The sequence below is a fragment of the Globicephala melas genome, chromosome 11, assembly GCF_963455315.2.
Source record: "Globicephala melas chromosome 11, mGloMel1.2, whole genome shotgun sequence".
Lineage (NCBI taxonomy): Eukaryota > Metazoa > Chordata > Mammalia > Artiodactyla > Delphinidae > Globicephala > Globicephala melas.
The window spans coordinates 1,473,546-1,498,628 of record NC_083324.2 but is presented as its reverse complement, the minus strand read 5'-3'; the positions used below and the strand labels follow the sequence as shown (position 1 = coordinate 1,498,628).

The 25,083-nt window shown below is 54.0% G+C and overlaps 1 protein-coding gene across 14 annotated transcripts in view; it reads right to left on the bottom strand.

Annotated features, from left to right (window-relative positions):
- EEFSEC (eukaryotic elongation factor, selenocysteine-tRNA specific) overlaps positions 1 to 25,083 on the bottom strand; it is a 195,528-nt gene that overhangs the window by 120,836 nt on the left and 49,609 nt on the right. For all 14 annotated transcript variants that reach the window (XR_011377807.1, XR_009565679.2, XR_011377809.1 and 11 more), the window contains exons 2-4: positions 11,638 to 11,845; positions 3,824 to 3,920; positions 1,621 to 1,785 (exon numbers count right to left, since the gene is read on the bottom strand). Coding sequence is in view for 1 of the 14 variants with exons in the window: in XM_030849215.2 (XP_030705075.2) it covers positions 1,621 to 1,785; positions 3,824 to 3,920; positions 11,638 to 11,845 (470 nt within the window). In the remaining 13 variants the exon portion in view is untranslated. The remainder of the gene's footprint in view (positions 1 to 1,620; positions 1,786 to 3,823; positions 3,921 to 11,637; positions 11,846 to 25,083) is intronic.

Below are 25,083 nucleotides of genomic sequence, written 5' to 3'. Positions count from 1 at the left end.
AGCCAGTGGAGGAGGGGATCACGCCTCACAGTGTCAGGGGACCCTCGCCCTCCAACTCCTGCTGCCGCCCCAGGCAGCCCTCAGGTTGGCCCACCCTGGTCACGAGACTCTTCCCTACGACCCCCGGCTCTGCAGGAGGAATGGGTGGAGGGGAGAGACCTCAAGCTGACGTTTCCGTCACCTGCGGAGGCACTGGTCACTCCTCTCACTCCTGAGATGCCCCTCTCCTGCCTCAGGCTGCCCTGCCCGGAAACGGCCGGGGCCAGGCACAGGGTCAGCAGTGCTCCGGCCTTCCCCTCGCTCAGGGCAGGCCCTGCAGGCACGGACCTCCCCCCAGGGTGACGGTGAGTTTCATGTGCCCACTTGGCTGGACCATGCGGCCCAGATATTTGCCGAAAGCACTATTCTGATTTCTGTGAAGGTGTTTTCTGGATGAGACTAACATTTAGATGAGTAGTCCTGGAGTACAGCAGATGACACTCCATAAAGACGGTGGACAAGGCCTGAACAGGAAAAGACTGTCCTCCCAGGAAGAAGAGGAAATTCTGCAGCCAACAGCCTTCAGATTTGAATTGCGACTCTGCCCTGGGTCTCCAGGCCGCTGGCCTCACAATCATACCAGCCAGTTACTTAAAATCGCTCTCTTTGTACACACACACACGCACACACACACACACCCTGTCAGTTCTGTTTCTCTGGAGGTCGGTGACTAATACACCCAGTGAGCCAGACAACCACACAGCCCGTCTCCTCACAGGCGCCCGGACTCCACGCACCTGGGCTGTGAGCACCTCCAGTGGCCGGCACCGTCCCTGGCCTCGGACAGAGGCCGAGAGCAAGGCTCCACTCCCCTGCACTGTAGCCTCCTCTGAGGACCAGGGACCTTCCCTGGACGCCAGAATTCCCGGGAGCTTTCCGAGTTCTAGCCAGCCCTTGTTCCCCACCCTGGATTCCCCTTGAAGGAGAAGGGCGGTTAGGGAGCTGTAAGTTTTTCTTTTCCAGTAAGCCAAGCCCACTGAAGGGAAAACCGTAAGCCAAGCCCACTGAAGGGAAGTATCAAGGCCACTGGACACCTTTTACATCAGAGCCAGGCCAGAAGTTACCAGGAGTCGGGGGTGACGGGGAGACCCCAGCTGCCACCCTTCTCACAGGTCTTCCACAGATGACGTGGCAGCTGCCAGTGTCACTAGGAATGTGACACTCATCTGGGTGGTGTCCAGACTGTACGGCTCTGAGCAACACCAGGTTCTAATTGTGTTTAATTTGAAATCCTTGTGGTTAAGCAAAAGGGACCCAGAAATGAGTCCACACGTACTTGCCACCCTGACCTGGGGGGTTTGTAGGAAGGGGGAGGGGTTCCACCCCGCGCCCTCACTCCTGGGCCGCATGCGCCTGAGCCCACACACCCTCTGGGGGCTCCATTTCTTCATAAAGAATGCCTGCTTGAGAGTCTCCCAACGACCTGCTGCTGCTCCGGGAATCGGGGCGAGCAGGAGTTCCAGCGTGGGGGCAGGGCAGGAGAGAAGGAGGAGCAGGCCCCGCAGCTGGAGAGGCACAGGGACTGTCCCCCCCCTTCCCGCTAGAGGGAGGGGCCCAGAGGAAGGGCAAGGCAGGACTGACCTTGAGGGTGGGGATCTCCACACTGTCCCCGAGGCTGACGGAGCCTGAGAGGATGGTCCCTGTCATCACAGTGCCTTGGCCTTTGATGGAGAAGCAGTGGTCCACAGACATGAGGAACGGTCCCGAGGGGTCTCTCCTTGGGATGGAAATCTGGGACGTCAGGAGCTAGAAAAGAGATGCTGGTGCCACACCCTGTCGGGAGAGGAGCTGAATGGGGCAGCGCAGAGAAGAGCAGGGGGGTGTGACCAGGGCTCGGGCAAGCTGGCCCCGGAGCTCAGAGCGGACCGCCTCCGACTGCACCCCGAGCCTCCGCCAAGGCCCCACTCCCGCTCTCAGCGCAGAGGGAAGGGCCCGTGGAGGATGCTCCTTTACCCTCTCCCACTGGGATGCCCACAGCGGCGTCCCCACGGGCGGGGCTCCAGGCCCGCACACAGCCGCGGAGGCAGCCCACCGAGGGCACCCGTGGGCACATCGCTCCCCAGCCTCACGTGCCCGCTCACACTGGGCATCGGCCACCGGCCAGCCCCGGCAGCTCGCCAGCCAGTGCGGCCTCCCCCTCCCCCCGGTGACGCTGCCTCTAGAAAGGCTCTTGCGCTGGCTGTGTCGCCAGGTAACATGCAGTTGGGATCGTCTGTCTGTCCACGCCCCCACCAGGCCGTGAGCACCCCAAGCAGCCCCGGCAGCTGCATCGGGGTGCCTGAAGGGAACCTGAAGGACATCCCCAGGGCGGCAGCCTCTGTCTGGCAGGGCAGCGGTGAAGGCCCCTTCCCCAAGCCCCGGCGGGGACAGAGGGACTGGCCCTCCGCGGTGGGTCTGCTTTTCCTGTTCTGCACGCTCTCCCGCGTGCTTCCGCCTCAGCCAGCCCACTGCCCTTGTGCTCCGCAGTGCTGTCGGAGCTGATTACCAAGAAACAAATGGAAATCAAGGCCACGTCAGTCCTCTTGCTTCTTTCTGATTGCGTTAGGGAAGAGACTGTCAGAAAAGTATTTGGTAGTGAATGTCCCACACTCTTAGCCTCATGATAACTCCTCTTGTGGAAAAGGCTGGAGTCGCAAGGCAGGCCTGGCCTGAGGTGTGCGCCGAGGCTGCTCAAAGGGACACACGAACGACGTCAACAGCCGGCATTTCTGTGGATTTTGCTTTAACAGAAACAACTGTCCCAGGTTCCTAGACCAGTGCTGTCTGGAGCTGATGAAAAAGTAACAAAAGCTTCACCCAGAAAATGTTTGTTTTGCTAAGTTAGCAAGGTCAGCACCGTGTAATCACAGAAACAGCAGCCGTGCTCTGCGGACCCAGGGCAGGTGGAGCCCAACACAATCAACCTGGATCTGAATCCCAGCTCCACCTCATGCTTACTGTGAGACACCGGGCAAGTCACTTAGCATCTCTGAGTCTCAGGCTCTTTCTTAGCAAAATGCAGATAAATACCTTAAACCTCTCAAGTCTTGTTAACAATCATGTAATCATGGACGTTAATAATCACATACGAAAAGAACTCAGGGTGGTGCCTGGTACGTGATAACCAACCTCACCGTCAGAGTAAGCTCTGACACGGCACCATTCCAGCATGTGACACGCGTGAACACGAACTCCACACGCCAAGTGGTGGTACCATCTCCCTGACTTTATAAGTGACGGAACCGAGGCCAGAGAGAGCAGGTCTAGCACGGAAGGTCACAGAGATGTGGTGAGGCCAGTGCTCTAATGCGCCGTCCAGGGCCAGGGTCAAAACACCTCACCCCCGCAGCCTCTGAGCTGCCCGGGGGCTCAGCAGAGGGACTCCACTCTCGCCCTGCCCGCTGGGTGCCCCGGGCCCTCCCAATGGCTGGGCTCCGCCTCTGTCCGTGATCCCCAAGCCTGGCGGAAGGGACGAGGATGGAAGCCACGCTGGACCCGCCTGGGAGGGGCCCACTGGAGGGGCTGGCACAGCCCTAGGTGCTGGAATGGGTGACGCAGCCCCAGAGCCCCAGTCTGGCGGGAGCTGCCTCGTGGACGAGTTTGACGGGGAAAGGAAGAGGAGGCTCACGAGGACGTGGACAGCTCTGCAGGGCCGGGGCTGCCCACTGGACGCCTGCAGCTCTGCTCTGATTGTACTCCGTGAGGAAGGCGAGGGAGGTGGCGCCGAGGGGTCAGTGTGGAGAGTCCCCTCGCTGGGCCCCCCCGGAGTGAGCCGGAGCCCCGATGCGGATCAAGCTGGCGGTACCTCAATGAGCTCTGGGATGCCCTGTGGAGCTTCCGTTTCAGGGGCGTCCGGTCCCCCAGGCCTGGCTGCCACGGGTATGATGGGTGCACCTCGGAACCTGGAACAGAAAGACAAGTCCCACCACGGTCACCGACGAGCACGATGGGAGGTCTCTGCTCTCACCCCGTCGAAGGCGCCGAGGGGGGCGGCGTAGCTGTGCTCCCACCTGGCAGACCAGGGCGTGGAGGCCCGAAGGGAACACCTCGTGTTGAACAAAAGAAGTTAGAAGGGGGCTCCTAGGTGTAGCCGCTATTCCAAACCCTCCCTGAGGAGAAGCGGTGAAGCCCAGGCCCCAGGCCCCTGAATAAAGATGCCCTTGGGGAGGACCATGGGGCACAGCCCGGCCTCCTGCAGAGACTCGGGAAGCACAGGTACGGAGAGGTCCCTGCCAGACCTGCCCGGAGGCCCCTCCACAGCCTCCCGGCCTCCTGGAGAGCCTGCCGCTTGAAGAAAAGCCTCTAACTATGAGTATACCTTTACCTCTTGCACTGCAGAGCAAAAAAACAAAAAACAGAAAAGAGAAAATATACAGCCCATGATCCCATCACTGTCGTGTGCTTTCTTCCAACCTCGGTTCCTCCGTGCACTGCCAAGGAGTTATTTTTTTCATATTTTGGTTACAATATTCATACAATTTCATATCCTTCTAGTTTATTTACCATTATATCGGAAAGAATTTTCTATTGAAAAATAACAACAGCGGTGATAATAAGAAGACTCACTTGACCAAGCCAAGAACACGACCTGGACACTTCCATTGAAACCCCACAAAACCACCATGGAACTGGCACCGTTTTACAGATGAGAAAGTGAGGCTTAGAGAGGTGAGCCAACCTCCACCCCATCCGACTCCAGAACCAGGGCTCACAACCACCACGTTACACTCCTGCCTCCCCGCCCCCCGGCCACCTCCTCTTTCATTCTTAACAGCTGCGTAACAGTGCAACTCAGAATTCACAAGCTTTCCCCCCATGTGACTCATTTAGAACATCCCAATTGTTCACCATTGTGATAAATATGTTGGTGGATATGACTTTTCCTTTTTTTTCTTTTCTTGGCCTTGATTTGGGATAAATTCATGAGGTACAGGTCAAAGACTCAACAAACTGAAAAATCAGCAAAATGTGGAGTGAGGACATTCGAAAAGGCTCTTCTCCATAAGGCAATAAGAACACTGGGAAAAATGATCAGAAACAACCTTTTCAGAACTCTGCAAATTAACCAAAGCCTTGCAGCAACCTATGGAATGTTTAGTCAAGGAAAACAGCTGAATCTCAGTAAGAATAAGGGAACTTGGTGGCATTTTTACTTGCTTTATTCCTATCCACCCCTCCCCAGCTCTGCAGTAGCCTTAATAACTGGAGTCTGTATTCAGAGTGGAAACAGCGGCTTGACAGCCACTGAAAGCGGCAGAATGTGTCTGAGCTCCATCAAAGCCCCTTTCCCAGAGAAATGTCATTTTTTTTCCTCTCTGGCATTTCCCTGGAAGAGCCCACCCTTAGACTGAAGCGGGGGCTCAGGCCTCGGAGTCAGTGAGCCAGGACCCGCCCTGAGCCAAGGCCCGTCCCACGCGCACGTCTCTGCCTGCCCTCTGAGCCCCAGGCCCAGGGCCGCAGAAGGGGAAAAGCGTGCGCTGAGAATTCCAGCGATTAACCATAAAGCTTTCGGAAATTCAATTATTGTTTATCCAAACCCTTTTGGGCAACGTATTGTAACAAAACATAAATGCGTTTCGGGCTGGGTGTCTGGCCCTTTCCCAGGCTCCAGAGAAGCTGGCCTTGTTGGTTTCCTGAGCACGCCACACAATGGGGCATCCTGGCTGCTGGCAGCCCCCGGGGGACAAGAGGCCCCTCGTGCCTGGGTTCCAGACCTAGGCTGCTGTCTGGGCTCTAGGAACACAAGGGGCTCCAGCCAGAGATGTCAGGAAGAGCGCTGAGCACAGCCCCACAGCCCAGGTGGGGGCTGACCCAGAGCACAGCCGAGGGCGCCTCCTGTTCCCAGAGCCCCTCCCCGCCCAACCCACCCCACTCCCTGCGCAGCTGTGGTACCTCATGGCGCAAGCCGGGCCCAGACCTGCTGACTGTGCATGCAGGCTGACCTTCATCAACATACAAAAACAACTCACATCAGTAAAAAAAAAAAAAAAAAAAAAAAAGTGCACGTGAATCTGTGTGTGTGTGTGTGTGTGTGTGTAACTCGTGTAAAAGATGTAAACAAAGAGAGTCTATGTTTTAGGTTTGGAAGAGAATTCAAAATAGTGATACTAAAAAAACCCAGCGATACTTATTATGCCTTATTTTTCTCACCAGTCAAGCCAGATACAAAAGCCTGGGGTAACTGTGAGCATCTGACTGATTGCACTCAGGAAAGCCCTAGTACAGGGCCACGCACACAGTAGGTGCTCCGCACGTTACAGCTGTTGTTACTAAGCCCCTACAATGTGCCAGGCCCCAATGTCAAACGCTCCCTCATAATAAACACCGTGAGGCTGGACTTACCAGCTCCCACTTTACAGAGGAAGAAATACCAACGCTGAGAGAGAAAGTGAGTCAGCCGTAGAGCAGGTACTGAATGCACACCTTGTAGGAGCCCGCTGGCAGGAGCCAGGTCACGTGGATTTGGCATCCCACCCAGTCCCGGGGAGAAGGTGGGCACTAAGCAGACGGCCGTGGCTAAAACATAAACAAGGGAAAAGAAAGGGTTTAAAGGCAGGAGGAGACACAGAGGGAGTCTGGGAGAAAGGTGCACCCAGGGTGCTGTGAGACAATAACGTTTAGTGGAAAGATAAACAAAAAAGCCTAGAACACAGAGCAACGTCAAGGCTGTAATAACAACTACCTCAAGCTACACACAGGTGGGAAAGACTGACAGGGCTCCGAGGGAAAACACACTTTAATTCGCCGCGTTGGGAAGACTGTGGGTACCTTTTTATCTTCTCTTTTTATTTCTGTTAACATGGATAAATGCTTATGCAAGAGTAATTTTAAATGCTTTCAGAGATAAAGAAATCACAAAGAAAACCAAAGAACTTGACTACATAAAAATTGGAAACTTCTGCATGTTAAAAAAAAAAAAAACTAAAACAGAAAGACAAACAACAAATGCAAAAGACTTATTTGTAGGAAATATGATAGACAAAGGGTTAATTAATAACAACATCCTTATTAATATTAAACACTCCTGAATACCAAAAAGAGAAGCATTAAAAATCACGAGGCAAATAGACAAAACACATGGGCGCAAATTAAACACACAAAAACACAACTACTTAATACACTTAAGGAAAAATGTTCAGTCTTACCAGTAATTAAAGAATCACATATTATAACAAGAGTAAAACAACATTCTATCCTAAATGTTTCAAATATGTGTTTTTTTAAATATTTTTTTAAAGTCTTCATTGAATTTGTTACAATACTGCTTCTGTTCTATCTTTTGGTTTTCTGGCCGTGAGGCATGTGGGATCTTAGCTCCCCAACCAGGGATTGAACCCGCGCCCCCTGCATTGGAAGGCAAAGTCCTAATCACTGGACCGCGAGGGAAGTCCCCATATACATTTTTAAATTAGATACTAGAGCTCACCGCTGGCACCTGTGTAAAATGGAAAAGAACACAGAGATGCACAAAAGGTTCTGAAGGGCTCCTTCCCTTTGACCTAGTGACCCCATACCTGGGGCTCTCTCAAGAGGAAAAACCGAAACTACAGACAAAGTTTAATGACGGGCAAAGATGTTCACCCAGGACTATTTATTTACAAGAAGGAAAACTTAAGCCATTTCAAAGGGTCAGGAACAGGGTGATGGGTACATGAAGAACTGCTCTATATAATGTTAAGTAATAAAAGCAGAAATCAAAAATGTAAATACTTCATGATTACAATTATACGTTTAAAGAGGGGGAATTGAATTCAGCAAAGTTGACCTTATAATAGCATCTAAAAGAATTAAACACTTAGGAATAAATTTAACCAAGGACATGTAAGGTTTGTACACCAAAAACTACAAAACCTGTATAAAAGAAATTTTTAAAAATCTAAATAAATAGAAAGACACCTGTGTCAATGAATCGGAAGACTTACTCCTGTTACGATGTCCATGCTACCTAAAACCATCTACAGATTCAATGCAGTCCCTATTGAAATTCCAACCGTCACTTTCTAAGCTGGAATGGAAAAGCAGATCCTCACATTCCAATGGGAGGGAACTGCAAGGAGCCCAAATGGCCAAAATAATCTTGAAAAAGAAGCAGAAAGTTGGAGGACTCAGCTTCCCAATGGAAACTTTCCCCAAAGGGACAGTAAGTGAAACAGCGCAGTACTGGCATAAGGACAGACAGAGACCAGTGGAACCCACGTATATTTGGTCAATTGATTTTTGACAAGGACAAAAGGGAAAAGGACAGTCTTCCACAAATGGTGCTAGGAAAACTGGATATCCTCAGATGAATGGAGGTGGGCCTTTAACATATACCATACATAAAAAATAACTAAAAATGGATCAAAGACCTAAACTTAAGAGCTAACACAGTAAAATTCTTAGGAAAAAAATTGGGGAAAATCTTCACGACGTTGAATTTGGCAATAATTTCAGGACTATGACACCAAAAGCACAGGCAAAAAAAGAAAAGAAAAGAAAAGAAAGAAACAAAAGAAAAAAGATTGGATTTTATCAAAATTTAAAACTTTTGTGCATCAAGGAATACTGTCAAGAAAGTGAAAAGACAACGTATAGAATGGAAGAAAACATTTGCAAATCTGACAAGGGATTAATGTCCAGAATAGATAAAGAACTCCTTCAGCTCAAGAACAAAAACAACGTGACTAAAAAATGGGCAAAGGACTTGATAGCCGTTTCTCCAAAGAAGACATGCGGTAGCCAATAAGCACATGAAGAGATGCTCAACATCAGTCACTAGGGAAACGCACCCAGACCACAATGAGGTACCACCTCATACCTACTAGGATGGCTATGAGAAAAAAGGAAAACAACAAGTGCTGGCGAGGATGCAGAGAAATCGGAGCCCTGAGGCACTGCTGATGGGGACAGAAAACGGTGCGGCCACCATGGAAAACAGTATGGAGGCTCCTCCAAAGTTCAACGTAGAACCACCATGTGATCCAGGAATCCCACTCCTAGGTACACACCCAAAGGAACTGGAGCAGGGACTGGAATAGATATTTGTACACCAATGTTCATAGAAGCATCATTCACAACAGCCAAAAGAAAACAACCCAAGTGTCCATCAAGAGATGGATGGATAAGCAAAATACGGCCTATACACACAATAGAATACTATCTGGCTATAAAAAGGAGTGAGATTCTGACACACGCTACAACACGGATGCATTACGCTAAGTGAAACAAACCAGACACAGAAGGCCAAATACTGCATGATTCCATTTACATGAGGTCCCCAGAACCGTCAAATTCACAGAGACAGAAAGCAGAACAGAGGTCACCAGGGCCTGGGGAGGGGGAGGGGGGGAGGAGTGACTGGTCAGTGGGGACAGAGTTTATGTTGGGGATCATGAAAAAGGATTAGCTTACAGACAGTGGTGATGGGTACACAGCTTTGTGAAGGTATTTAATGCCACTTAATTGTAACTTTACAGATGGATAAAATAATAAACATTATGTTATGTATATTTTACTACGATTTTTTGAATGTGGAAGAAAGGGTGGGGGTGATACTATGCACGGTGAAAAGACAGGAATGGAGTAAACCAAAAGGTCAGCAGCTGCTCTTCTGAGAAACCTTTGGGTGGTCTCCACTTCCTTTTAACTCCTTTTCTCTATTTTCCAAAGGTTCTTTCGATGACTCTTTGGATAGGAAAAAAAAAAAGTTTTGTTTTTTTAACACTTCTTAGGTTTTGATACGTACATAGCTCAGCAGTCTAAATTTCTCCTTTCTAGATAGAAAGTTTCTTCACATTTGGACCAGCATTTACAAAGGATTTACCTAACAAGGCACCATAAGTAAAGGAAATCGTCACTTTTAAAATGATTTAAAGAAGTTCTCGCTGCACAGAGGCAACAGCTAAGTTCTCCTAAGAGGTGACTGCCTTGGCTGGCCCGGGCCCATCGGCCCACTAAGCTTTCCTTACTGGAGCTTTTCCAGCCCGGTACGCGCTGAATGAGGAGAGCAGAGGTGTCAAAGGCCCTTCAGTGGCCCATATCCTCTGGATGTGTGAGAAACGCTGTGATTTGACCTTCAACCAATAAATTAAAATAGGAATAGTAATTTAAACACGTAAGTGAGAATTTTCCTTAAATTTAACTAATCGAAGTAGTTGATATTAATTTACCCTTAATAGTATCCTAAGCCCTTCCCAGAAGGTCTCGTTTATAGCAAATGACACTGACATTGTGCTGGGCTTTTATGCAGGAGTCCAAAGGACCTGGTCTCCCCTTTCTGACAAGTAAATAAAACGGCAGGGAGATCAAATAACTCACTAAAAAGAAGATATAATTTTTTATCTTCCTTTTTACAGTCTCATATCCACTTCCGCTGGGAATAACAAAGTCTGAATTCTTATGCAACACTTATCTAAATGTGTCGATTTTATCAGATTGATGAATTTTGCTAACAAAAGCAGCACTAGGAAATCTTTTATGACATATTTGGCCCATTCTCAGGGCTGAAGCTTTAATTTAACCAACTTGAGAATTCTGAGGGAGAGCTGCAGGTGTTAGATCTGAAAAAAAAATCATAAATGGGAAGGCATATCAATCTTTATGACGGGGAAACAAAACCATTTCCACTTGCATGCCCTCCACAGGCAGGAGAAGGAGAGGTGGCCGAAGCAGGATATTGTCTCGGGCTGCGGAGCAAAGAGGAAGCAGCCCTGTCGCCCAGTGACTGCTATTTAGTATCGATCAAAAGGCGCTGGCCCGGGGGGAGGAGAGGAGCCGATAAAGCAAGGTTTGCCGACACCGTGTGCTCAGCAGAGTGCCTTCTCGTTTTCCTGACCACGTGGGAACAAGTCATGCCCATGGCCGCCCGAGTGCCCAGGTGGTTTTCTGCCCCGCGGTCCCCACACCCCTCCCCCACGCCCTGCCCGGGAGCACCGTCACCCTCCTGCCCCCGCAGACCTCCACGGTAAGCGGCAGGAGCTCGACAGGGCTGGAGGGCCTCCTGCTCTAGACCTCCCGGGCCGCCCTGCTGTCCTCTCCCTGTCGGCTCCCTGCTGCCCCCTGGACTCCCCCCACCCCCCCCGCCCCTACTTCCCACAAGATGAAATCATAACCCCTTGGCATGAAATACTACAGGCCATGTGATCTGGCCTGTCTCTGTGTCCTCTCCATCCGTCCATCAACCGGTCCATCCATCCGTCCGACTTTATAAGCCTCTGGGACAGATATCCACTCATCACCCAAACGCACCTCTCCCTTTCGATAACCGAGGTGCAGCTAAGTGGGTGGTAAGCAGGCAGGACTGAGTCCTCACCGACAGGATGGGGAGGGGTGCGGGGGGCGTGGGGCTGACACCTGGACCTGTCTGGGCGGTGCCCGACTCTGACTGCTCCCGCAGGATACACCCCACGGCGGCGAGCCGGCAAGACACCGGCAGCCTGGGATTCCGATCGCGGTGCAGAGCTGGACCGCCCTTCCTATGACCCACTTGTGGCTTCTTTGTGCTCCTGGCTCTTCTGGCCTCTTGCAACAGCACTGCAGCCTCCACCCGGGATGCGAGCAAGCGCCCAGCGGGACCCTGCCTGCCCCATCCGGGTTGGCGGAAGCAGGTGCGGCCCGACGCCCTCTCATCAGCAAACCTACTTGGTGTTCTCTAGGGTCTTCTGCATCTTCTTGGTCATCTTATCAATGGCCGCCTGTCTCTTCCCTTCGGGTAGGAGGTCTGTCTTGTTCAGCACCACGACCAGCTTCTGGCAGGCGATCTGCCCAATCACAAGGCACTCAGCTGACTGGGTCTGCATCCCCTTGGTCACGTCAATGACCAGCATCATCAGATCGATGATCTGGGCCCCTGGGAGAAGAGAGGACAAGGTTAGGGAGGAAACAGGGCAGCTGACTCTGCAGAAAGTTGCCCGATGCCCTAGGTCCAGCAAAACGAGCCAAGATAAAGTCGGGGGTGTCGGGCTGTGAATGACAACCATGACCTCCCAGCACCAGGCAGGGGAGTCTCTCGACCGTGAACGCTGGCCCCCTCCCAGTTCTGTGACCTGATGCCCCTCATCTCTACATGGGCAGCCCGGCAGGCTTGCTAGGGGCTCCAGGAGCCTGTGCGTGTATTGGGGCTGGCAGCGCGAGGACTCCCTGCGCAGAAGCTCCTTTCCTGTGCCCAGTGCCATTTTGTCAGCCCGCTAGGTGAAAACCAGGTCTCGGTGTAGTCTCAAGTGCTTCTTGCTGTGGGCGAGGAGGGCACTCACGCTGCCTCTTGCTGTGGGCGAGGAGGGCACTCACGCTGCCTCCTGCTGTGGGCGAGGAGGGCACTCACGCTGCCTCCTGCTGTGGGCGAGGAGGGCACTCACGCTGCCTCCTGCTGTGGGCGAGGAGGGCATCTCACTCTGATGTGAGTTGCTTGCTTCCTGTCTGACGCCCCCCCAGCCACCTGGCCGCCCTGTTGGTCCTTGGACCCCTGCCACCCTGCAAGGTCTCTGCCCCAGCCCCTCCCCCTGCCCAGCCCGCTTGTCCAGGGGTTAACTGCTGGCCCTCTCTGAGTCCTGGCTCAAACATCTCCTCTCAATGAGGCCCATCCGGACAGCTCGATCACGGCTGCAGCCCGCCCGCCTCCCATACGTTCCGAGCCTTCTTTTCCTGCCCTGTTTCCCCAGGACGCTTAGCACCCTCCACCTGTCCATGAAACTCACGCACCGTGCACTGTTCGCTTCTGACCTGGCCTCCCCGACTGCCCTGCAAGGGTGGGATGGAGGCCAGAGGGTTGCCATTGATACTGCTTTCCCTTCTGACTGGATTGTTGCTCGTTGTTGCCAACTTAACGAAGCCAAGGGTAGGTGCTGAGGGTGCGTGCATGGGCACTGTTAATACCATGTCTCCTTCCAAGTGGACTGTTGCTCTTTGTTGCCAATTTATTTATTTATTCATTTAATCTATTTTTTCCATATTCTATTTATTTATTTGGCTGCGCCAGGTCTTTAGCTGCGGCATGCATGCGGGATCTAGTTCCCTGACCAGGGATCGAACTGGGGCCCCCTGCATCGGGAGTACGGCGTCTAAGCCGCTGGACCACAGGGGGAAGTCCCTGTTGCCAATTTACAGAAACTTTTTAAACACTGAGGAGCCAAGAGGAGGTGCTGGGGTGCTGCATGGGCACTGTTGCTACTGCTTCCCACTCCCACTGGCGTGTTGCTCTTTGTTGCCAATCTAAAGGAACTTTGTAAACATTGAGGAGCACATCCTCTGAGGGGAAGGCGCATGTTAGGCTTCTCTCCCCACTTATCTTTGGCTTTTATGACTTCTTTTTCCCATGCAGAAATGTCTGACTTTTATGTTGAAATGGTCAGTCTTTCTCTCTTTCTCTCTTGTTTCTGGGTTTGGTATCTTACCTAGGTATTTTTTTACTTTTAAGATTATATATATTTTTTCATGTGCTTTCTTCCAGTACTTTTACAGTTTTAAATGTCTATGTTTCAAACCTTAATCCATTTAGACTGTATTTTGATGCAAAGTGCAAGATGGAGATCTAACTTGAGTTTTTTCTGGACGGCTACCCATCATCGTCCCTGAGTCACAGTGACGTGCTTTCCCCCGTTTACAGACCCGGACAGGGTGGGTACCCAGGACTCTGGACCACGCACCCTGCGCTCTCGGCCAGCCCGCTCCCCACTCAGCGCTGCGGGTGTTCTGTTGCACGTCTCCGGCACTTATTGGGTTTGGGCTTTTCTTCCTTTCGGCAGGGCTGCAGCACGTCTCTGTCTCCTGTCCTGTCCTCGGCTGCTTAGTTTTCCCTTGTGTCTGACACGGCTCTCTTTGTTGTTCTCCTGTCCCTCCTCTGCCGACACTGCCCTGTTGTCCTGGGCTCTCCGGGTGGTGGTGAGGGGCTGTGCCCGGGCTCAGGGCTGTCCTGAGGACACTGGCCGTTTGCCTTTGCACCTTGTCCACTCCCCTTCCTCTTCCCGTCCTCGGGCCCTTTCCCACCTGCTCTTCGGGACGCCGTAGGGTCCCCAGAGACTCAGGAATGCAGGATTCCGGCCAAGAGGCAGCTGGCAATAGAAAAAGCAGACATTTGGATTCAGACAGCTCCGAGTTCTAGCCCTGCCTTTGCTGCTCACTGTCGTGTGACCTGACCTCAGAGTTCTCTCTATTAGCACGGGAGGGTCTCCTCCTCGCGGGGTTGTGGTGAGGGTCAGAGCTGACGCACATCAGGCAGAAGTCACGAGCTGACCTGCTGTCAGGAGCCAGGCGGGCAGTACAAATGCCAGAGGAGGGGCAACGGGGAGCTGCGGGGCCCCGGGCGAAAGTGCTCCGCGGCCACGTCAGGTGCAGGCCCGGTGCTGCCACATCTGCCGACCTGTAAAGAATTTTTACACGACCCCTCCTGGTTGTGAGTGTGGGCAGTTCGTGCAGGCTGTGCAGCGTCCCTTCCAGGGCCCATCTGTCTGCAGCCAGCCGTGTGCAGTCCCGAGCCCGGGCTCGGCTCCCGACCCGTGTGCCGGCCACTTGGGTTAGGCAGCCACTTTGGGGTTCCCTGCCAGTGGGGCGGCACGCTGGTCCTGCTGGATGCTGGGTCAGCTCGTCACCTACGGGATCCGGGGCGCCTGAAGCTTGCTCTCCTCCTGGTCCGTTTGGTGTAGCTCCTCATTCTCCCAGAGAAGAGGAAGTCAGGCTTCGCAGCTAGTGCCTCGTGGCACCTGGGTGACCAGGGGAGATGTCCAGTCCTGCCCAGGTGATCCCGCTCAGGCGGCTCACTGCTGGTCTGGGGGAATTCAGCAGGATGCTTGTGGGGGAGCCCCCTTTGCAGGATCGCCTGCGTACTGGGGGACACGGTGCTCCAGGCCACTGGCTGGCACTTACCAAGGTCCCTGTGGGGGCCTCCTGGGTCTGCTGGATTTGGGGGCTGGCAGTGTTTGTTCCATGTGGCGGTAACTCCTCTCCCTCCTCCGCCAGGAAGAACCATCCCAGCAGCGCACTTCCTGGAGGCCCCTGTGCCCGAGGCGCTTCCCACAGCCCTGCATGTGTCCCCTCCGGCGACTCCGCCCGCGAGTCCCCACGCACAGACTGAGGAGGCCGCCGCACTCGGGGAATCGGTGTACTGGGAAATGGCCGTGATGATAGCAGGATATCAATTTCCACTGCGTTTACGTTGTCGATAACGGTGCATTTGCACCGCTCAGTGAATACTTAATGTCACCAGTTAAATTTCTTTTTTTCTTTATTTTAAATTTGATATTATTTCCCCTTTTTTAGGATGCCCATAGCTTCTGATTCAAAATCAAATTTGGGTTAAATATCTGATTTGCTAAAATGTTTAAAGTTTTATATTCAGTCTCTCCAGCAGAAAACTTCTTTTCCCTGAACACATTTTTCCCCCTTTGGTCCCAGAAGGAAAGTTGCATCTCACAGATAACTTGTTAAATGCTGACCTTTCTACGTTTTCCTTTATTTTTATTTCTGAAATGATTAAGATATATAATCTACAGAATTGGAAATTGTAATTTTTTAAAGTACTGAGAAACTCTAACCCCGTTATAATTATTCTGCAAACCTTTAAAGGATTCTGTAGTCAGTACAACTAGATGAAAAGCTCTGATAGACTGAGAAATATAGAGGGCCATTTGTGAGCGACAAGTTGTTGCCTTGTGTTCCCCACCCACTCGCTCACTCTGCCCCTCTAGTCTCAGAATGATTTCCTACCCTGGGTTCGTGGGAATCGGGAAGGACACTGTTTGATTCATTCTGGGGAAATACTAGGGATTCTGAAAAAGACAAGACGGGCCAGTTATGTCACTTCCTGTCGCCTGATCAAAGTCTGATGGAGAAACAGACTGACCGAGGGTTACTGCCAGGCGCTGGTGGTGCCTGGAGCTGACCCGGGTCTCCAGTGGGGTCACTCGCGGGTGGTGCCTGGTGCTGACCCGGTTCCCAGTGGGTCCGTCGAGTCGCCGTGACCTCTGGACCCCTCAGAAGTCCCTGATGTCAGCTGCGCGGCAGCGGGGCTCCTGCGGCAGAGGTAGCATGTGGGCGCCAGACTGAGGCTGCAGATGAAGCCCCACGGCCCCTGAGTGTTTGGGTCCCGTCTGCATGCATCGTTCTGGGCCTGTTAGTTCAGTTTTATCTCCCATTCCCGGGATCCCAGCAGGCATCACAAGTGAGTGGGCAGATGGGGAGAGAACACAAGCCTTCCCCTCCAGCTTGCGGGCCAAGACAAGGCACTCAGGTAGTTCTATACGCCAGCAGGGACCAGAATCTCAGCGTCAGGACTGGACTCTTGGTCCACCAAGTGGAGGAGGTGGGGAAGCTACAGTCTGCTCACTCGGTCCAACAGAGATCAATGACGCTGTGCCCGAGCTGTGTCTTGTGCTGGAGGCTGCGAACACAGACCGAAAACCCAGGCCTTGGTCTGTGAGCCGCAGTGTGTGTGTGCGGGGGTCTCAGCGGAGGAGCGGGAGTCAGCGCACGGCGGGGAGGGGTGCGAGACGCCACGGCCAGCCCCGATGCTGGCGTCTGGCGGAGCGGGGTGACGACTGTGCGGGTGGAGGCTGGGCAGCGGCTGGGGCCCCGTTCGGAAGGACGGGCCATGTGGCCGACGTGGTCTTGAATGGAAGCATGAAGGACTTTGGCTGGATCTTTACGACAACCTCCTGAGAGGCAGGGCAGGTAAAGATGGGGCTGGACGGCTGGAGCTCTCCGCTGGGGGTCTGGAGAGCTGGCGTGTCCTACTTCAGGGAGGGAGTCCGAGTTACCCGGATTCCCCACCCGTGGGCCATGCCTGTGACTCCTGCCACGCCCATGGATATTACTACTACCACTACTGAGTTATGTGTGTTTAAATCAAGTCCTTTTTTTGAACTCAAATGCATTTACGTTAAAAAGAACTTTACATGACAGTAAATGCATTAAATGTGCTGTAAGTAGAAGTTAACAGAGAAGATAAATAAAACAACAAAGCAAAGCAACGGAATGCACTGCTGTCGATGTTAACTCGAGTTGAAACTCCGAGCCCCAGGCCTGCTCTGCTATTAAGGGATCAGCAAGAGCCGGTAAAAGGCACACTAGCCCTAGATCGAGCCTCTCTCTTCGACAAAATAGGGGGACTGGATGAGAACTGGGAAAGGCATGACCTTTGACCCCACCAGGGAGGAGTGTTACCGGGCGCCAGGCATGGCCTCACACCATCTCTCCTGGCCACCCTGGAAGCACCGGACAGAGTACATACACCGCTCACAGCGGCCTCCTCGGAGGGGCGCACAGGAAGAGCAGAGGTGTCCACGCTTCCTCAGGGCAGAGGGGCCGAAGCGGGTCAGCCGCCACTCCTTCCCGGACGGAGGAGATGGAGGTGTACGTGTGGGCTCCAGGGCCACGGGCTCTCACGAGCCGGGGAGTCCTGCCCCTGCTTCCTTAAGCTACTGTGTCGTAGTCTATCTGGGGTAATCTTTTTAGCTGACTTTGCACAACAGTACAACTCCTGTTCAAGAGCAGCGAAAAGGAGCAGAAAATGGAATTTGAAATGTAGAAATAAAATAATTGTGGCCCATGAGCTATAATTTGATTTCATGCTTTACAGGGAAATGAAAGAAGCCTTCCTTAAAATGTACGGTTTCTGCTCTCTCCCCCATCCCCCTCCCCCCTTTAACCATTTTAGGATTTCCTCTAGCTCCGAAGAGAAAATAGGATTGTGGAAAACGTTCAGCTCTCAAGTGTCACTGCCACTCAGGGGCCAGCTCGGTTTAATGTGAACTTCCCATTCTGGGTAAGAGGAAATTCTTCAATTAATAAACCGGGTGTGCGGAGGCCAGTCTTTAAGGTTTAATCAATTTCATCTGTACTTAGGATAAAAAGACTGACTATTCTACTTTTTTTTTTTTTCGTTTTCCTTCTTTAAAAAAATAATAAAATGAATGTTTTATTTTAAATTCTTTGAGGCTCGTATCTCCTGTCTCAGGAAATATTGTCTATTTCATGCAGTGAGTATGAAAACTCCCCCCCCCCTTTTTTACCTTTGCTAAGAATCTTTTTTCAAAAATAACTAAATTATTCTCTGTCCTCATATACTATAACAGCTTGGGAGATGATACGAATTATACAGGGTTTTGGCAGACACCTTGTAGGGGGCTGGGGAGAGAGACAGATCACCAAATATGGATGCAGGAGCTCCTTCTGGACAAACACTGAGAGGAGGGTGCGGGAACGTGCGTCCGCAGCCCCTTCACCACCAGGGACGTCTGGGGCCCTGACAACCTCACCCTGGAGGCCTACCCTGTGGTCATCTGCGGGCACGAGGACCTCAGAACAGAACCAGGGCGTCTCCCCAGCAGGACCGAGTAAACATTCGGACTTGCCGACCAACCAGGACCGACAGGACTTCCCGGGACAGAGAACTCCTGAATCTCTGTCACGTGGTCCCTGGACACGCGGTGTCCGGTCAGATTCGGGGACAGAGGCCGTGGTCAGGCCCCACGGTGGCGAGTCTGCGCCTCGGCTCCATGGAGCAGCTAAGCACTCTGGGCCATTTCTTCATCTACAGAATGGCGATAAAGCCACTACGAACCTTTTCCAAGGCTGTGTGAGGCCCACGACACAGCCTTGGGACCCACAGGGCAGGAGGTCCCGTCCGACCCAGGTCCTCCCCATGCTTTCACAAGGGGCCTGGGTGAAAATGCTACTTTTAAGTCAGTGTTTTTCACTAAAACGCTGCAAGCCCAGGGCCCTGTCAGTGTGAGCTCCATTGTGAGAATGAGCACGAAAGCCTCACCGCTCTGAACAGCGGCTGCAATGATCAAGGGTCTCAACGTGGCTGGTCAAGGTGCAGCCAACAGCCCATCTCTGCAAGAGCCACCTGGGGCTCAGAACAGCACCTAACAGTACTCAGTACACAGTCAGCACTCACTAAGTGAGAGGGGAGGGAGAGGGGAGCGGAGAGGGAGAGGGGACGGGGAAAGGGAGGCATCCAGGAGGCACAACTGCCGCAGCAGCTGGACCAAGGTAGTGGAGCCGGGAGCAGAGCCAGGCTCCGCCTGACCTGAGGCCCCTTGTCCTTCCACCAGGCCTCCTCCCTGAAGTGGCACCAAAGAGGATTTCTCCTGAAGGCAGCAGCCCGTGATCCCAAGGAAGAACCGTGCCCTGGGTTCAGGGCCCACATGCCTTCGCTCCCCGTGCAGAGGTGTGAGGGGAAACGCCTGCAGACACAGGCCACGTGAGAACAGGGACGGGATGTGGGGGGGACACGCTGCCTCCCACCTCAGCGCCCCCTCCCTGCCTGTCCGGGGAGAGCGGGTCTCTGAGCCTCACCCTCACCCGTCTGCAAACAAGATCCCCTGTCACCTACAGGGCAGCGTGGAGCTCCCAGATCCCACGTGCAAACCTCACGGCCCAGGACCTGGCCCAGCAGGTGCTCATCCACGGTCGTGACTGAACCTGTCCTGAGGCGGGGGTGGTGGGCAGACGTGAACACCTGCAGGACCTGGTGGGTCCTCAACTGAGCGGCACGCCTGGCGCGAGACGAGGCACAAGTCTAGACGCCGCAGCCGTTCCTGGGCCCTGGCTGGAGGGGACAGTCCCCCCTCAGCTCCAGCCCACATAGCCAGAAAGGAATGTGGGCCTGGAGTTGTCAGATCTTCTGGTTTTTCAAGAGAAGCCAAAAATCTGTACCACTGTATGAAATTTGCCAATTTTTAAATGTTGACAACCAATTCAAAACAAAATGTTTAAACTGTACGGCCCAAACAAAACATGTCCATTGGCCAAAACCGGCCTGCAGCTCCCAGTGTGAGGTCTCTGGAGGGAGTTTTCTCGAGAAAGAGAGGTTGGAGGAACCAGAACAAACAACCACCTCTTTGGCCTCGTGAATCAGGAAAGCACTTAGGGACCCATCTGTTGAGCTCCGGCCCCTCCTGCCCCCATGACCCACACTGGGCCTCAGTGAGGACAAGAAAGTTCATCCTGGAGGGAAAGGGTGGCAGGCTCTCCGCTGTCACCAGGTCCCACTGGGCTACAGCAGGGGACACGAAGCCACGGGTCTGTGGTCAGACGAACCTCAGCTTGGACCCGGTCCCTGTAGGCCACAAGGGGCAAGCCGCCCCTCCCCGGCGCCTCGTGTAGGGCTCCCCAGGCCCCCATGCTCTGAACCGAGGCTGTAGCTGTCACAGCCTGTCTACCAGGATGGGAGGGGCTGACACACGGCTGCTCTCTGGTGGTCTTCTCACTACAGCTTCAAGCACCGGTTCTCACACCGAGTGTCAAAACGCTCCCACTAGGTAGAAAGTCTGAGATGACCTAAGACGATGATTTTCCTGGAAGGGTGAAGCAGGAAAGCCTCAGTGGCACCAGGCCGGAATGTCCTCTAGGACAGACGCTCTCCTCATCTCGGCCCTGGGACGAGCCCTTTCCACGAGCGCCGCGCGTTGTCTTCACAGCTAACGTCTAGCGGCAGCAGGTACCACTATCAACACCACGTTCTGCAGATGGACACGTGGAGGCCCAGAGAAGCTACATCACACCCAAGGTAAAGAGCCAGTCGGTGGCAGGCGCTCAGCCCAGAGACCTGGATCCACAAGCACCACGTTACCCTGCGTGGGGAAGAGCTCAGAGCTCCCCCGAGGAGCAGAGAGAAGGGCAGCCCCCCGCCACGTGCCCCGCAGCTCCCGGTCAGCCCTGCTGTCTCCCCCTGGGACCTGGGCACAAGCCCACGCACCGAAGCGCTCCTGCCATCTCGTCCCTTCTCCTGGCACCTCCGACTTTGAACTGCAGCTCAGATGTCACCTCCCAGGGATCTTCCCGACTCTCCGTGGTCTGGATGAGGCGGCCCTCCTTTGGGGTGCCGGGGTCCCCACGCTGCCCAGGACAGCCCTGTTCTGTGACTCGTCCATGCCCCTGCAGCCTACCCCCAGGGACAGAGGCCCCAACGGGCAGCAGCACAGAGCCGGTGGTCAGCGAGTGCCCCTACAGGGAAAGAACAGAGCTGGGACGCAGTTAAAGCACTGAGCAGGGCCCTCCACCAGCCATGCACGGATTCCTCTCTGTTCTGTAGTGGTGACGTCCTCCTACACTGCAAAGAGGCACGTGTGCTTGTCCAGAAGCAGAGACAGAAGGAAGAAGGGAGCACGGACAGGACCGCACGCTGTGAATACCAGGGGGCTGGGACCTGCAGACACAGTGTCCAGGGGCCTCCAAGGGCTGCATTCCCCTGGGAGAAGACCCCCAGCGATGGGGAGGAGGGGCCCTCACAAGTCCCCCTGAGAGACGAAGAAGCTGAGACTCAGGGTGGGGACGCAGATCCTGACCTCTCTGAACCCCGCTCCCAACCACCACCACCGTAGAGGTGGGTCCACCACTCACGAGGCACCAAGACAGGAAAACCACACTCTGCTTGTTCTGAGGGACGATGGCTGCCGTGACCTTGGACACAGACAGGCTCTTCTAGAGACAGGGCCCCAGGCCACGGCGAGCCCCTCGTCTGAGGCAGAGAAACCACGGCAGGCGTCCCTGCCTGGCCCAGGCCAAAGGGGCTGGAAAGCCCGTCGGGCTCCTCCGACTGAGACGGTCTGAGAGCTCAGGGTCGCAGAGCCTGAGAGCGTGGCCTCAGGAAACTGTTTACTGGAGAAACAGGGGAAAAAAAAGAAGAAAAGAGGGGGGAAATCTACCATAAAAAGTAAGTAAAATCAGCAGAATTCCTTCATGAAAAGGGTGGAATTAGCATATGGCCTCAGCTGCCAAGTGAGGCCACTGAAGCAAGCAACGAAAATGAGTTCAAGACACAATTAGACGTTTTTCTGGATGGAGACAGAGGGCACTGAGCAGGCAGCCGCGTTTCAGAGGGAGCGGCAGGGCACGTTCAGGGCAGGGCCACCGTGCGAGCGCCCTGAGCACTGGCTGGGGGGTGGGGGGCATCACCTGGGACCTCTCCCCCCGCGTTACACTGCCACGATGCCTCCTGCAGAACCTGCAGCCGCCCGGAGCCCGAAATAACAGTCTGGTTCCATCCCCCTCGGCCTCTGCTGCTGCGCCCGGGGCCGAGTGCCGCCTTCAGGGACTAGCGTGGCTGAGTCCCTGCCCTCAAGGAGCTCACGGTCTGGTGGGGGAGACGCACACAAACCCACAAGGTCAACACAGTGAAGTACATCAAAGTAAGACGTGAAGTTCCTGCTGAGCAAGCACAGAAGAGGGGAATTTAGCAACCGGAGGGAGGGAGGAGGCCGGAAAGCAGAGGGAAGGGCCTTTCAGGGCCGAGCACACAGCAGGAGGCCACGGAGGCCCAGCCACCAGCACCTCAGAGGATGCCGACCACTCGGTTCCCCTGGACCCTCGGGGACGGGGCCAGATCTCCTCGGAATGACCAGAGGTGCCAACCGCTGGCTCAGGGACCAGATATGACTCAATGGCCACAACTCGGGACAGCTGTTCCCAATCTTCCCAAGAGTGCGGCACACGCGGCCACCCAAGGCACGGGAGACGCTGGGTCCTCGTGGGCGACACAGTCTGTTAGGCCCTCTCTAGCCCAGTGGGTTCCAGTGTCCTCCTTCGGGCGGCTCCCTGACGATGGTCTAGCTTCGTCAGGTTCCCTGGGCCCCGTCTCCTTCAAGGTGGAGTGAATGGTTACCCTGAAAGGACCTCGAACCTCTCCTCTGTGCTCACGGCAGGCTCGCTGGGGCACGGCATCTCCACGGCCCCTGGGCCCCCGGCCTGACCCTGAGTGGGGTCCCACCTCCTTCACACCCACGAGTCAGAACCAGCTCTGCCGGCCTCTTGCGTCCACACAGCGGGCCTCTCAGATTGAAGCTGGGAGTGATGGGGATACTGAGAAGAAAACAAGGCCTGGCCCCTGCACCCAGCACCCTACATACAGAACAGGGGAAGGAGTGACAAGTGCTTGGCACTCGTCCTTTCAAAGCCCCATCAGGCTGTCTGCCGGCCGCCAACCAGCTTCCATGGCGGCAGGGGTAGGGGAGGGGGCATGGGGTCTTCAGCAGGGCAGGGCAGGCACTGACTCCACGTGCCCCGTTCTCCCCCCAGGCAGACAGCAATGGCCTTAAGCTCCCACTTATGACGAGCACTGTGTGCCCAGCACCGCATGCAGACGCTCACAGCTCCGCTCCACCATCCCCACGACAGCCCAGCCGTGACTCCATCTTCCAAAGGCAGCAGCTCAGTCAGGGACGTCCGTCCACAGGCCCAAACACACAGTGAGCAGGCGGCAGGGCCCAGCTCCTCCACCACCCACCAGAGCGCTCTCGTAGCCACGTGACCTCAGCTTCCGGGGCCTTGCCCCCGTTCCTGCCCCCGCCCCAGGAGGAGGCCCTTGAGAAGAGACGCCAAACCAAAGAAGAAACCACACCTATAGAACTCAGGAAAGCACTGAACTTACGATTCCAGCTCTATTATAAAGGATACAAATCAGGACCAGCCAAAAGAAGAGACACACAGGGCACGACCTGGGCGGGCACAAACACAGGCCTCTATTGCGGAATCGGGGCTCATCACCCTCCTGGCACATCCATCTCTTCGCCAACCACGAAGTCCCACTGAGCCCCTGGGTCCAGAGTTTTTATTGTGGTTTCATTACTTAGGCACGAATGACTGAATCACTGGTCGTGAGACTGAACTCGACTGACCCGCTCTGCCCTCCTCAGAGGTCAAGAGGTCAGGCTGGTGTCTCTGGCCCAAAGCCCCAGCCCACTAGTCACATGGCTGGTCTCTAGTCTTCCTCTAGCATAAACTCAGGTGTGGTCCAGGGGACCACCAGGAACAGTAAGGACACTCTGGTCACTAGGGAAATTCCAAGGTTTCAGAAGCTCTGTCCCAAGATCCCAGGACAAAAGCCAGATTCCTTATTATATTAATAGAGCAGTAAGGCTAAAACACGCTCACACACCACTGCCCTCCATCCGTCCCCCACTCGCTGCTGATGAATGCGCTGCGTTGTGACAGCTGCTCTGAGCGACAGTCTGAAAGGCAGCAGAAGCCCCCGGAGTGCTGCTAGAGCGGAAGACACCGTCCACGGCACGTCGGTTCCTCGAGGAGGGAGGGATGGGCACTGCGGTGGGACAAGCCGGGGGCGCCGCGGGGCCAGTAAACACGCTGTCAAAGAGCGCTTAATGACACAGGGCAGGCTCATGGCTCAGCGCCTAAAACGTTACATGCAGTGGGATCCCTCCTAGGAAAGGGGTTATGTCAGAATACTAAGAGGAGTTATCCTGAGTAACTAGATTCTTATTTCTCCCTCATACTTTCCTCTATTTTCCACATTCTCAATAGGCATAAATTATACATTCAGGGGAAAAAGGGCTTTTAAAAAATAGCACGTGAAGAATAACATTACATACACTAACTCCCATGAAGCAGTAATAAGCTACTTAATCTGAAAGCACATGGCAGTGACTGTATTTTCACTATTTAGAATTTCTTTTTGGTTCTTTTTCATCATGTCCTAAGCTCACTATGTGTCCCATTTCTTCATTTACATTTCAAACATTCTTATTTTAAAGCCCCTTGCAGATTTGTTTCATGGTTTCTGGTTCCTAGGATGGGGATGTCCGCACTTGTGCCTATGGGATTTCTTCTGCACGGTGGTAACTTTCCTCATACGCCCTGTGACTGGTCCTCAGCCAGGGCTGTTTTCCGTGGGAGGTCCCAGTGTGTGACTGGCGTGTGCCCGGGGGCTGGCCGGACTGTGGGGCCAGGGCCACGTGCGACACCAGCGCTTCCGTAGCACAGATGACGTGGACGCGGGTGCACTTGGTCTCAGGGAGGACGTCCTGTCTTCTCCTGGGGCAGCCATTTAACCTCGACCTTCTGGAGGAGACCTTTCCTAGTTCCTTGTCTCCGTTTATGAGGGATCCTCTACATCTCCAGTGTGGACACCCCTGAGAACCAGCTGGCGTCCAGGCCTGTTTGCTGCTGTGCCTCTGACGCCTTTCCACGTCCAGCCCTTGAAGATGCTCCTTCCTGGCTTCTGCACCTCAACCTCCTCGTGTTTCCTCACTTCACCCAGCCTGTCAACGTCTGTGCGACCCAAGGCTCCCAGGGGCCACGCAGCCCCCACTGTGTCACCCACACGTCTGAAGCGACGGTGCAATTATAAAGGGTCAA